Below are 14,109 nucleotides of genomic sequence, written 5' to 3'. Positions count from 1 at the left end.
TTGTTGTGTTTTGCTTACAGTGAACTTACTAACACAAAGCGAACTCTTTAACTCCACTAACTTTATCTGATACTTGATTAAGTCTGGATTTGTGTAAGAGATCTGTTTGGTAGGAACTATTTTACTATTACAGCAAACCATCAGTTTAAGAAATTTGTACAAATCCCAAATAGCAGACACACTTGGTTTGTAACGAGAAAAACTTGTTAATTATGTGGCAAAACAAAACTGGCCAGTGAAGCCCTACTGGGTGTTTGAAAGGTTCAGACAGTAACAGTGGATCTCGTCTCCAGTGAGGTGGGAGCGGAGCTGTAATGCAGACAATCTTCCAAAAGGAGGCGCCGCTACATTAGAAACCAGAGTCAGTCAGGCAGTATTTAGCGTTTATTACTCAGTGTGGCAGTTAATATTCACAGATATTCTTTTAAAACTGTGGAATTTAAAATCCCAAGTGAACATTCAGATATTGCTTTTTGAGATTGTAACAGCTCAAAAGCAAGACGTGTGATTTACAACACAAATCATAAATAAAAGGGAAAACTGGATCAGTGGATGCTTTCAAATCAAGGGAATGAACTTGGTTTAGCAGCACCCTGGCTCCTAAACCAAAGAAACAAAAGTCCGGTGTGAGTGAAATGTGTGGTGTAGATGAGGAAGAAAGCAGTAGTTAAATATATCTGAGTACAAGATTAAACAGAATATTTAAAATCTGAGAAAACAAAGGTTTCAAGGCTCCTGTGCAGCCTGTGTACTGAAGCAGTGCCCAAAAAAGGTTTTTTCATGTTTTATATTTCATATGTTATGACTGTTTTGCAAACTGGTGAAAGTACTTTGTAAAAGTTATAATCCTGCTTAAGTCAAAAAGCAAAAGTTTTCACATCAAACATACTTAAAGAACCCAAAGTAAAAGTGCCCAGCAGACAGAATCTTATATTATTGGATCAATATTACTGTATATCACTTTAATGCTAAGGTTGGAAATGATTTTAATCATTTGTATACTGCTCGGCAGTTTTAGCTATAATGAAACAGATTTGTTTATTAGGTTAATTATTCTGTAAAACATAAAATCTTTGGGTGCCTCTGGAGTGACAGGTGCTGGTGTCATGGGCCGAATAAGATCAAGAGAAAAAATTACCGAATTACCGAAGAGGCTAAGCACATGGGGTTGGAATTCAAAGGCGCAGCAAAGCAACTCAAATTATAGGACTACAGCTGCCTATGCTGGCACCATAGACTGTATATAATAGATGGATGTCGTGTCACCGGTCGTTTTTTGGCTCTGCATTTTGAAGCCTCAAGATTGGTGTTTTGGCCACTGCCGTGCTGCATTCAATAAACCCAGAAGTTGGCTCGTATCAATAAGAAGGTGCTAATTTGCTTCACAAAGCTGTACAGGTGCTGCACACAGACACAGATAGTCGCTAATTAGTGCAAAATAACAGTTTAATAAAACTCCACAGGTCATAATATTAATCAGACAGCTGCAATAAAAATACTCCAAGAGCACAAACATAGAGAGACTTTGACATGCTCATTAACTGAGTGAAGGACAACCAGGCGACTGCAGCTACACGTGCCTGTGTCAGCTCACCTGCCAGTCAAAGCAACCACTGCAGTGCCCACCAGGTTCAGATCAAATGAATAAAAAGAAACTTTATACACTTTTTGCGAAGGGGAAACAATCAGTGCTGGTCAGTGCTGTAAACACGTTTACTTCAGCTGTAAATGAGTGTTTTAATGAGGGAGTTTGTGGGGAATGACTCGTTTTCAGAGGCAACCTCAAGTGGGCAATAGGGGAACTGCAGGTTTTGTTAACTAGATGCTGGTTTAGTTTTGCAGGAGGATGATGATTGGTACCAAACAACCTTTTCTTTGTTTTGTTTTTAATTACATTAATGAACTGATTTTGTGGCACAGCAGTCTAGCACTACTGTGCACTTTGGGACTCGATGGGAATTTGACCTGCTGTGTTCAGTCACACGTTTGGACTGCCTACATCACAGGTGGGTTTAATTTTGCAGTTGAATCAATGATCATAAATAAAACTATAAATAAAATAAAAGTTGTAATTAGCCTGATTTTGTTGTTGTTGTTTATTTCTGGACTTTTAAAATTCTATGTGAAGCCTTATTATCTTATTATTTATTTGTCAGTTCTGTTTAACATGCACACACAGATTGGCTTTGAACAAACTCTTTCCAGTGACGTAAGTTTGTTGTGTTGTGTCGTCCTTTAAACAGATCCTTTGGCTGCTGTGTCCTCTGAGTCTGGGGGGAAATGAACAGCTCAAGATGAGTTCAATGTCAACATGTGAACATGGGAGAAAAGAAATCCAGCTTTCAGAGCCCTTCAGGAACTCTCGTATTTCTGATGACAGCCTGCAACCAGGAAATGAGGAGAAGGAAGGGGACGAGGAGGAGGAGGTGGTGGTTCAAATCTCTTCAGATCGCTGCAGGCTGCAGTCGGAGGGTTGGATGGTGGAACGGTGAGACGTTGTGGACGGCAGCTGATGGGTGAGTTTGATACAGATTTAACCTGAAGGTGACTCTGAAGAAGAGAAAGGGAGATTTCATCTTCTCTGGAGTGTTTTATTGAAGAAAAGCTGCATTTTTGGTGCTTGAGTATCTTTTAAAATGTGACACGGTGTAGCTATACCAGCCGCAAGTAAAGTGAACACAAAATAAGACGCTGAGGTGCTTTTAAACTAAAATGAGCTGATCTGTGTGCTACAGCCTCTTGAAACTTTTGTTGTGCATTAATAACACTTTCAATAAATATTAAAAGTGTTTTCAGAGTTACAAAAACAACTGTTAGTATGGATACACCTATAAAAGAATCCAGAGTAGAATGGAGATTATGCAGGGTAAAGGCAAGAATTATATTTGATAAAAAACAGACTAACAACATGAAAAGTAAGGAGCATGTTCTTCACTTCACTGTTGATGAGAAGTTCCCAAAGATGAGCTTTTTTAAAGCAAGTTTATGAATTTATCACTCAGTGTTTGCAGAAACATGTCTGAGCTTTAGTCTGCTGCAGTCAGTCAAATTATTCCTTCCTTCTTCATTTATCTAACCAGGAAAGCTGCAGGTGAAATGAAGAGCGCGTGTTAATGATGGGCAGCAACAACAATAAAAATAAGATATAAAAGATGCCTCTGACTGATGATAGATGTGCACAAACAGTGAGGACAAAGTGAGAGTCTAGACTCCAGTGAATACATTTAAAATGACTGTTGCACGACTGTCAGAGCAACACACGACTTCCCCAAAACATAAACGAAGTATTAAGAGAACAAATTGGTTCATTCAGCAGTGATTCTCAAGCTTTTTTATCATGTTGACACTCAGAAATCTCCTCAAATGGAGCCAGAAAAGTTTTAAGGCTGAATTTTAAGCTATAAGAAGATTCTTTTAGTACAGCAGATGAGCAGAAACAAACAGGAAGTGCAGCGCTGCACTAACACCACAGATGAATCCTCAGCTGAGCTGCGTGTAGAGTTAGCAAGAAAATCTGATCTATAATTGAAGAGTGGATTTAATCTGTGCACACAAACACACATCAGCTGTAAAATCTCAGCCTCATTTAATGCGTTAAACATTCAGTCACTTAAATGAATTTAATCGATGTGTTTAGTATAAAAAAGCTGGAGACTGAGACAGAAGATCAGAAACAAATTACAAATTTGTCGTTTTTTCGGAGATAAGCTTTAATAAAACGTTTATTGTTATGGATTTATTTTCCAAGTAGATATCACATAAAGAAGCTTAAAAGATTAGTTTTATTTCAATATTTTATAAGTGAATTAAACTAAAATATGCTAAAAGTTTTTAAATTAATGTTAATAACACGTATTAATGCCGTGGATCACGTAATAAATTTAATCATTATTCTGGTTAAATCATCTTCAGTCATTTAATGTTTATTATTTCAATAACAGTTAAAATCTGATATATGTTTAATCAGGAAAAACTAACACGGTCACATATTTAACTTCGTTTAACGGAGACGTTTATTTTGAGAACAGGGTTGATAACCTTCTTAAAATAATAATAATAAAAATAATAAGATGCTTCCTCCAAAGCCTTTAAACCTGCTCCCGCTTTACACCCGAGCGGCTTGGTCACACCTCTCCCCCCGTGTTGCAGAGCAGAGCTACGGGGAGGTGAATCAGCTCGGCGGGGTGTTCGTGAACGGCCGCCCGCTGCCGAACCCGGTGCGCCTGCGGATCGTGGAGTTGGCGCAGCTTGGTATGCGGCCCTGCGACATCAGCCGCCAGTTGCGAGTCTCCCACGGCTGTGTGTCCAAGATCCTGGCTCGCTACAACGAGACCGGCTCCATCCTGCCGGGGGCCATCGGCGGCAGCAAGCCTCGGGTCACCACCCCCGCCGTGGTGAAGAGCATCCGGGACTACAAGCAGGGGGACCCGGGCATCTTCGCCTGGGAGATCCGGGACCGGCTGCTGTCGGACGGGGTGTGCGATAAGTACAACGTGCCCTCCGTCAGCTCCATCAGCCGCATCCTCAGGAATAAAATCGGGACTCTTTCTCAGCCGCGACCGTGCGACGGCATCAAGGCGGGCCCGGCCCCGCTGCAGTACGGCCCTGTTTACCCGTACCCGTCCTACAGCGGGCCCGGGGGCCCCTCTGGGACCAGAACCGGCAGCGGCACCGCGGGACACATCGGCCTGCCCCGGAGCTGGCACAACTTCCTGGGCATCAGAGCCTTCATGGAGCCGGGAGGTTGGTGGAGACTCTTTATATTTCACACTTAACACTCAGTATAACAATTTAAAAAATCGGATTTATGCATTAAAATATTTAAATAATGTTTAAAAGATCTGCTGGTTTATTCAAATAAATCAAACCAATTATTCTACTTATATCTTTAATACAGTAAAATTAGATATTTAAAAATCGATAAGGTTTGATTTTACATGATGAAAATTATTAACATTTACCTTTTTAAATAATCTTATAATAACAATAATAAGTTTGATTAGTATAATAGTTATCCTCCTGTTAATTTTAGCCTTAAAAGTCTGAATCTAAACCTTAAAGTTCTCCCGACTTTAAATGAAAACACAACTTTAGTCCACTGTAGACTAAAACGATTTTTTCTGTAAAGTTAGTTTAAATAAAAAAAAAAAATGTGGGGAAAAGTGAAATGAATTAACATGTCTTTAATGGGTGGGTGAGTGAATCAGCAGATTATTATTGTTATTACAAATAAAAAAAAATCTGTTTATTTATTTCCTCACTAGATAATTCTTGTACATTTAAATTGTCAACATGAAACTGCGAAATATTCATTTCCAAAATCATCTTGACTCTGAGAGTACATTTCAACAGATGAGAGGCGCAGATTATAAGTTATTCATACACTGTGACCTCAGTGACCTTTGATAAACTAACAAAGTCTAAAGACCATCATTCACTGCAATCTAATCGTGCCGTCGTGTTGTTCCTGAATCACATGTTAAATATTAAACACTCGTATTTCTGGTTGAAAGTATCTGGTTTGGAATCAGTTGAATATAGATGAGGTGATATTTTTGTGTTTTGTCAGCAGTTACTGTCGAAGCTTGAGATCAAATTTTCTCAGGTGACACAGTGGTTCAGTGGTTGATGCTGTCGCTTCACAGCAAGTCCAGGTCTGATGTTTGAATCCAGTGGACCGGCCTTTCTGTGGCAAACTGTGATGTTTGTAGGCCGTGTGTTTGTTCTCTCTGGGCACTCGAGCTTTAGGGTTAACCGGGGATTCTACGTTGGCCGTAGGTGTGAACGTGAGCATTAATGGTTGGTTGCCTACCTGTCTGAGGCATAATCAGCCTGAAGCGAATAAGCACTTAAGAAATGACTAAATATAAAGATTTATTAAATAAAAACAAACTATAATAAGTCTGTGAGCAGCTCATCGTCCTCCACATCTGATCTAGATCATTAATCTTCTTCAGCTCTGCTTTATTTTTCCTCACAGAAACGTCTCGATCCACAAAGCTCCTCTGTAACAGCAACCGCCCTGATTCATCTGAAAGCTAATCAAAAACTGCTGAATATTATGTACTGAGAGCTGTTTTCTACACACGTGTAGTTAAGGAAACGGATCCCAGTAAAAACTTTGGTTTAGCTTTCTGACAGCACTCACGGACGGGTGCTAAACTGTGTGAAGCATATCAGACTTCATCCATCACTGACACTGCTGTTTGCACACCCCACCAACCTCATTAAATATGAGCCCGTGTGCAGTGTTTAACATTAATATGATGGAAAATAATTCTAAAGAAAGGTAAACTCAAGCAGGAAGTTAAACTTGTGTAAAGCACAAAAATTAAAGAATGAAAATGAAAACACTTCCTGTTTGTTCACAGTTCAAGACGTAAATATCAGCAGATACACGGACATTAAACCAAGTAAATTTTAGTTATATGAAGGCATATATGAACATTTGGGTGCAAACATATTGTGGATAAGTTTCAGGTTAACGTCACTTTTATCTGTCAGGTTAACTCCTCAGTATTATTATCTAAAGATGTGCAGCACGTACTGATTCAACACATGCGAGGCCGCAGAGATCATTTTGATATTTGATTTAATGTATTGATATGTATTATTCATTCAGTCATCACATATTATACAGACTGAAAAAAACAAAACAATTCATATAAGATCCATGCCTATTTTACAAATAATGACTGAACAGGCTCAGACTGAAGTGGTGCTTCTATTTATGCCGGGCCTATATTGTTATCATTAAAGGTTCCCTGCCAAACAAACTAGCAGCAATATTCTCACATGTAACCCTCAAAAATACAATTTTCATGTGTATTCAGTTACGTCTTTGCTCCTTCTGTCTTAACCTTTGGATCGTGAGGCTTCATGCTTTCACATTATTTCTCTCAATGATTTTAAATGTATTCGTGCCATTTTAAAAAAACCATTCGCAGTACTTTCATTCAGGGTGCGTCTAAACAATGTGATGCTCCTCAACAATCAAACTGTCGTGCCAAATAAATCCATCCTGTCGAATTCTGCGCAGCGCACATTTATCGTTAAAGCAACAAGCTATTATACATTTAAATGTTTGCCTTACCACACCTAACACTGGACAAACAGAAGTGAGCATGCAGTAAAAACTAAATTATTCCTTATTTTATTTGCTCCCTCCATCATTTGATTAGAGACACACAAACTAACAATAAACCAGCCACTCTATCACTCTACATCAGCAATGTCTGCATGTAAACCAGATCCAGGAGATATTATCAGAGAGTGGAGTCTGGAGTGCACGGAGGTTTCTGAGGTGGTTGGCAGGTAGAGCGCTCGTCTGTTGGTTTAGTCTGTGTGCGTGTGATCCAGACGGTTTCCATGTTGCTGCTCAGGGCTCTGCGGGGTCAGACCATCTGCTGCAGCTCTTCTTGTTCTTCTGGAGGATGATGGTCCTTCTTTATGACTCTGCCTGGATGTTTGGGCTCGTTGCTCTCCTGCAGAGTTTGAAGTTATTGTTTTTGGGTGAAAGGTGCCACAGAAAAATGTTTTTAGCTGCTAAAGTTCTGCAGCCACAGAGGAACGAACTTCCTCAAATCCATCAGAGATGCTGTTAATCAAAGCGTTTGTCTGTACAGCACCCTTTTCAGCACCTTTTTTTTTTTAATTTTATAATTTTCCCCACAATTTCTTTTTATTTATATTTATTTATTATATATCTATATCTATCTATCTATATATATATATATATATATTTATTTATATCTGTTTCTGTAATATTTATCCTGTGCGTTCCTGTTTTTGCTCCAAAATGAAATAATGTGGAAATCAGAAAAATATTAACCATTTTATCGTGCATAAGAGTTTTGCTTAACAATAACAAAAAAGCCTTTGACTGCTGTCCTTCAACAAACCTAATGTGTGTTATTATTGCTAATGTTAACCTGAAGCAGGCCAGAAGTGGCTCCACGTCTCGTCTTCTTATTCCACCTTAAACTTTTTAATACTATTATGTTTTTATTTACTTTTTAAATTTACTCTGAGTGGGCTAATTTAATCTTATTTTTTGATATGAGCCACTTTGCTTTTTGAAAGTGCTTTCTCAAATATCCTTTGCCGGGCCAGTTACCTATCACATACTTTCAAAAACATTGACCTACATCAATATTTAATGTGTTGTTCCTCTAACACGTTTATGAAATTTGATTTCATAGTTTTTGCACAAACTTGCTGACAAACAAAACGAGAGATAACTGTTAGAACATTGGTTTTTGATTTGTCCCACTGATCTCTGCTGAATCAGTTTGCAATGATAAACATTAAGACTGTATAATTTTTTTCTGAGCTATATCGTTTTACACTTTTTTAAAGGTGTGCCTGGATCTGATGGACATCCAGCCAAAATGGAGGAATGGACCAGCGTTCCCAGCATGACCAGTATGAGCAGCAGATCGTTTCCGCCTGGAATCAACGGAGTCGAGAAAACCAACAATGAACTGGACATCAAATATCCACAGCAGGTAAGTAACCTGAACATTACCTGTAAACAAAGTGTTTTTGTACAAGGAACACTTTTAACTGCAGGAAGGTACAAATAAAATATGACTTTTATGTTTATTTTGGCAGTAAAACAGGAATAAATTCTGACTTTGAAATTAAACTGGTCAACATGTCACAGGCTTTACATGAACTAGAAAATAAAAGTGTGATTTGCAGCACACAAATGAATTTATTAAAGGCAGAATCCTTCTATGTCTGAATTTTGCTTTACTTGCTGCTATTTTGCCATTTGCTTGTTCTGCTCTGATGATAGTTGTCAGTCCTGATTGTAAGGAGAGCCCTGATTGGCTACAATCCACCAGCCCCTCTCATGTTTTCCAGTTTCTTTCGGGGAAACTAGAACCAGCTGTTAAACTGAGACTTAGAAATACTCCATTGGAAGTTTTGAAGAAGGAGCCTAAATTCTTGGATTTTCTTAAAAGGTTGTCTCAAGTGTCTTTAGCTCATTAATTTCATCTGTGTGTTAACCTCTAACAGCTGCTGATGTGCACAGAGCTTATAGAACAGCTGTTGTAATGTGGACCAATCAAAAGCAAGTATTTTACTGTTTACTGTGGAACAAAAGGGAGAACAAGGACATTTAGAGAAAGAGTTCTTTCTCTAAAAAAATGTAAATTATTATTCACGTATTTTTATTTTATTTTTGTTTTAATCTTTTTTGTAAATTAAGGAGAGTTTCTGACTATGCAATTTAAAAAAATTAGGAAGTGGAAGATCTTCAAAGGTCCTCCAGAAATCACATCAGTTCAAAAAAGTAAAGCTTTAAAGGTGTTTGTGATCAGGGAGATATGCAGGACTATTTTTTAAAAATAAACATACGTTTTAGCCTAATGGCTTTTCCAAAAATGAGTAATGACAAGACTCACGTATGAGAAAACCTTTTAATATTTATTAAAGGGCAAAATGAATGTTTAAGCCATCATTAACGTAATTTGAGAGAAAATGTCAGTGACAATATATTTAAAGTAAGACCAGATCCAAACATCAATCGACAACAAAGATTAGTTGATGGAAAGGGTCGGCATTCGAATCATCCTGAAAGATGATGGATTGATCGGAATATTACTTCAAATCAAGTGGGATTAAAACCATTCCTTTTTTCCTTGTTTTCCTCAGTCTTCATCCAGTCTGCCTGGTTACCTCTCAGCTTGTGCATATTCTCCGCCGAACCAGTACTGTGTGTATGGAGGACCTGCAACCAACTACATGAACTCTGGACACCACTGGCAGCCCCAGTCCTCCAGTCTAACTCCCAGTTTCAATTCCAGAATGACCCCTAGTCTGAGTCCTGGAATGACTCAGAGTCTGAGTCATCCCAGCTCAGCTGCACTGCAGGAAGCTGCAGATTTCCACTCCACATCTTTCAAACTTTCACAGAGAGAAGGTGAGACTGACTCAGACATAGCCTTCGAGCCAGTTCTGTGTAGCACCACATCTGAACACCAGATCCAGATGTTTTTACTGTTACTGATAAACTAGCAGACCCCCACTGCTGTGATGAAAAACAAGGGAATTTATGAGACTAAATATTAATGACCTATTGGCTTTAATTTAAAGTGAAACCATTGTGCTTATTTCACTGTTTATGTTACACCGAGCCTTGTTCAAACCCCACAGTTCATATGAAACAAGCTCTTTGATATCATACAGAGCTGAGAGTAAAAAAAGAAAAGAGATGCATAAAAAATCATGTAGATAAGATAAAAGAGAACACATTAAAACAAAACAATATACCAAAACAGTTTAAATGGGTACAGAGTCAAACAGTTTATAATCCCTAATTTAAATTGACCATCAGGTCAAGGCAGGGTATGCTCTAGAGAGGTCACCGGTCTGTCGCAGGGCTGCCAACCTTTCACTCTCACATTCACACATACAGCCAATTTTTAAAATCACCAGCTAATGTGATCTGCACATGTATTTGGACTGTGGGAGGAAGCTGAGGTACCCAGAGATAACCGATGCAACCATGGGAAAACCATGCAAACTTGTACTAATTCCAAAACAACAAAAACAGAAATCTTAACAAAATTGTTCAGTTGAATGGTCTCAGTGTCAGATCACTGAGCAATGGGGATATGTGGCAGTTAGCCATCATTGTGTTCTGCTCTGGAGAACATTTTACGTTCATTTAGTGCAAGTTATAGATCATTAGCTCACCGTTAGCTCTATTAGTAAATTGCAAAAATAAGTGGACCTAGAACAAAACCTTGTGGGACGCCTTCCGTTATTATTAACTGTTGCTGGTCAGACAAGTAATTCCTGAACAGTAACCAGCGCCATTTTAAAAGTTTGACACGCAAACCATGATCATCTGTGTGGCCCAAAAATCTAGCAGCCTGGTGTTTTTCTTATCCAAGCCTTTATCCAGAACCTAAATAACAGCAAAACAATGCAGTGCATACACGCCTTCATCTGGATTTATGAAACACATGCCACAGAGCATGCGTTTTATGTAGAAGAGACATTATACTCTTAGACAAACCGGATAATTTGGAAATTGGCCTTTAGTTATTCCTTCTTTCCTACCTTATTTTAGGGGAATAATATGACTGGTTTCTCAAAGTGTGCTGTATTTCTTTGCCCCGCAGATTCCCAATTACTCTGCCAGCCCACTGTTGATATTCAGTAGTATTTCAGTCTTTTGTAGGATGGAAGCTAAAGAGAAAGTTGACTTTTGTGGCCTGGCTGAAAACTACAGATGTATAAAAGTGTCTCTCTAAAAAGCCGCAGTGCTTCTATCCAGTGTTTTAAGCTATAAAAACACATCTGAGAGGATTTATTTTCTGCTAAAAGCTGCATTTTCCTCCTCAACAACCACTAATGTGTGTGTGCGTTTTTAAGAAACATGGCTGGTTATGTTAAGATTAAAACAGCCCCAAATTGCACAGAAGAAATAGCTCCTGGTTTTCATAGAATAAATAACATTTCATTTATAGTTAGTTGGCTGTCCTGTTCAAAAACTGACATAATGCGCACATTTTCTGTGTAAACTGTTGTTAGCAGTACATTTCTAGCAAAAACAGATTAGGTTTGATATAAATTAATGAATTCGATAACTGTTTGCCTTTTTTCATCCTCAGGACTTAGCCCAACAAATCAAGTGGGGAATAAAAACCCCAATAAAAAAACCACACAAAATATTAATGTACTACAAAACCAAATGAAAATGAAACTCTGAAATTTTAAGGGCAGACGTCTGAAATAATGAAGCCAAATCTGATTTCCCACCAGCAGCGTCAAGCCTTATTAAAGCTGCTGAAAAACACGAAGCCCACAGAACCAGTTCCTGATAACGTTCAACAAACAGATCATTCCTACTTATCCTTTGTTTAACCAAAATATCCCTTTGAAGTTGGGTTTTTTAAAGGAGGATCAGGCTGGGCAGCAGGGTTCAGTACAACACACTCAAAATGAATTTAAAAACCCAGAGACGACCTTTGAAGGAAGGTTGAATAAAATAGTTATGATCACTGAAACAGAGAACTCAGTCATTCTTTCTGTAGCATCTCTGTCCATCAGCTGGAGATGAGATATACTCTCTCTCCTGTCTGTACACTCGTACCTAGAGTAAAGGTGTGTTTTGATATGAGGCCTTGATTTTAATTGAGCCATTGAGCTATCTGTGAAGTTTCTTTAAAATGGCTTTCAAAATAGCAAAGAATAGAGAGGCGTGCATGCAGGGTTCAAGTCCATGCACAAACTATAATTCATTTTTGCAGTTGGTGAAGTTCTTTGTCAATTAATGAGAGTTTCGGGGTATTTTGATGCTTTCACTGTCCTACTTATGACTTCTGATGCTGCCGAACTGACGCTAACACTTCATCTTATCATCACCAAAGTATTTATTCTGCCCAGCTTGTACAATGAAAACTGACATTAAGAAAAAATGTGTTTTGTAAGTGGTACATTTTAAGAAGAACTAGATCAAAACAAACAAACTGGCCAAATATTGAACACACAACTGTTAGATGTTTCTGTCAACTTTGCACAACTAATGGGCAATCTTATGAGTGCCCCAATTCAGGTCAAATTATTTGTGGGATAATCATTTCTATGTCTGCTACTATGTGGATGCTAAAGGCTGTTGTGACCTGTGCTTTCAATGGTAGAAGGAGTATATTTATCTTGCACATGGACTTCAATGCTAGCTCTGTTGTCATGACAGTAACACCAAGTTACCCATGTAAATTGATACAAAACTAGATTACGTACATGAAATAGATCATCTTTTTATCCATGCCAACAAATCTCTTTATGATTAGATTTCTAATTCCGTTAGGGAGAAGTCTTTGACTACCAAGTGTCTATTAAAAATCCTTCAAATAATTGGGATTCAAAGGTTTTCCTAAATTGATGGGCCACAAATAAAGTTGGCATCCTCGTAAGGCTGATACGACTGTGTGCATAGTTGATTAGAGAAGAGCTGTTTAATCTCGATAAAATAAACTGGATGCTGGTAAAAGAGAAACATGGTCACGATGTTGCTAATGGGTTATTTCTTGTGTTTCCTCTGCAGAGGAAGGGAAACTTCCCCTGAACAAACACCATCACTCTGCTCACAGATTATCTTCCGCCTCGTGACGACGTGGAGGAAACGCAGAGGGACTGGAGCGATGTTTAAACGGGGTCATGTTTTAGAAGATTAGTGGCAAACTGAGCTGTGACTGTGCTGGAACTATAAACCAAATCTGTCAGAATCGGGACTTTTATTTAGTGACGAAAAGGTGAAGGAAGAAAACAGGAAATAGACGAGAGAAAGTCCTAAAAAAAATTTTTTTTGCTTGAATAAAACTAATTTGTCTTCCATATAATTTGATGTTGTTGCCACAAAAGAGAAAGTTTAAGCTGCATTTGAATTCTGTTATCTTGTAAAGTATTTTGGCAAAGCTGTACATATATTTTTCTATAAATTTGCTTAATAAAAATTTAATAATGCAACAAAAAATGCATCTGTGCTTATTTTAGCATTAGGAAGAAAATATTTTAAACATATTATATTAAAATGGGTCAGATAAGATCTTATCATTAAAAAAACTGTAGATATTAATTAGTGTTATTATCCAAATTGTTTTGTCTTATTTAAAATGCATTAAATGTGTTTGGCTCTCCTGTAATTGAAGTTTATTGACACTATTTATAAGTACATAACAGGTAGATTTTGTTGTTTACCTTAAGCACAGCATATATTTAAGAGTACTTGATAATAACTCTGTTCTTTTCTTGGCTTTGTCTTAAATATCGAATGTATGTAAATGCAGCCTGAGGTTACTCCATGTCATTTAGTTCTGCATTTAACACCAATAATTGATGAAATCTTCGTCTGTCTGTTTGAACACAACCAAACATACCTTCGTCTGACCCACCTGAGACATACCAGGCGTGTCTGAGAGCCTGAGCAAATTCCACACTTTTTATTTTTCAGTTAAAAGTTGTCACCTGTGTAGAATTCCCTGGCTTTGGGACAATAACAATATATCTTGTCTTTTCATCTTATCTCATAGTAACTGCTGCCTGCTGCAAATGTTTCATCGCTGAACAACCGTTGGCCGTCCTTTTCTT

General features: G+C 38.0%; 1 protein-coding gene across 1 annotated transcript; it reads left to right on the top strand.

The window, feature by feature from the left end:
• Positions 1–1,923: 1,923 nt before the first annotated feature.
• Positions 1,924–13,508, top strand: pax1b (paired box 1b). Its single transcript, XM_031751626.2, has 6 exons — positions 1,924–2,006; positions 2,244–2,516; positions 4,150–4,743; positions 8,359–8,507; positions 9,664–9,931; positions 13,067–13,508. Exons 2-6 carry the CDS (start codon positions 2,513–2,515, stop codon positions 13,129–13,131), a joined length of 1,080 nt encoding a protein of 359 aa, XP_031607486.1. The 5' UTR covers positions 1,924–2,006; positions 2,244–2,512; the 3' UTR covers positions 13,132–13,508.
• Positions 13,509–14,109: the final 601 nt, after the last annotated feature.

Source organism: Oreochromis aureus, linkage group 15, assembly GCF_013358895.1.
Source record: "Oreochromis aureus strain Israel breed Guangdong linkage group 15, ZZ_aureus, whole genome shotgun sequence".
NCBI lineage: Eukaryota > Metazoa > Chordata > Actinopteri > Cichliformes > Cichlidae > Oreochromis > Oreochromis aureus.
This window is presented reverse-complemented; position numbering and strand designations above follow the sequence as displayed.

Bases quoted from the DNA above. Each gene is read 5' to 3' on its own strand.
- pax1b (XM_031751626.2), top strand. The intron at 4,744-8,358 runs GTTGGTGGAGAC...ACTTTTTTAAAG, and splicing joins AGCCTTCATGGAGCCGGGAG to GTGTGCCTGGATCTGATGGA. The intron at 8,508-9,663 runs GTAAGTAACCTG...TGTTTTCCTCAG, and splicing joins ACATCAAATATCCACAGCAG to TCTTCATCCAGTCTGCCTGG.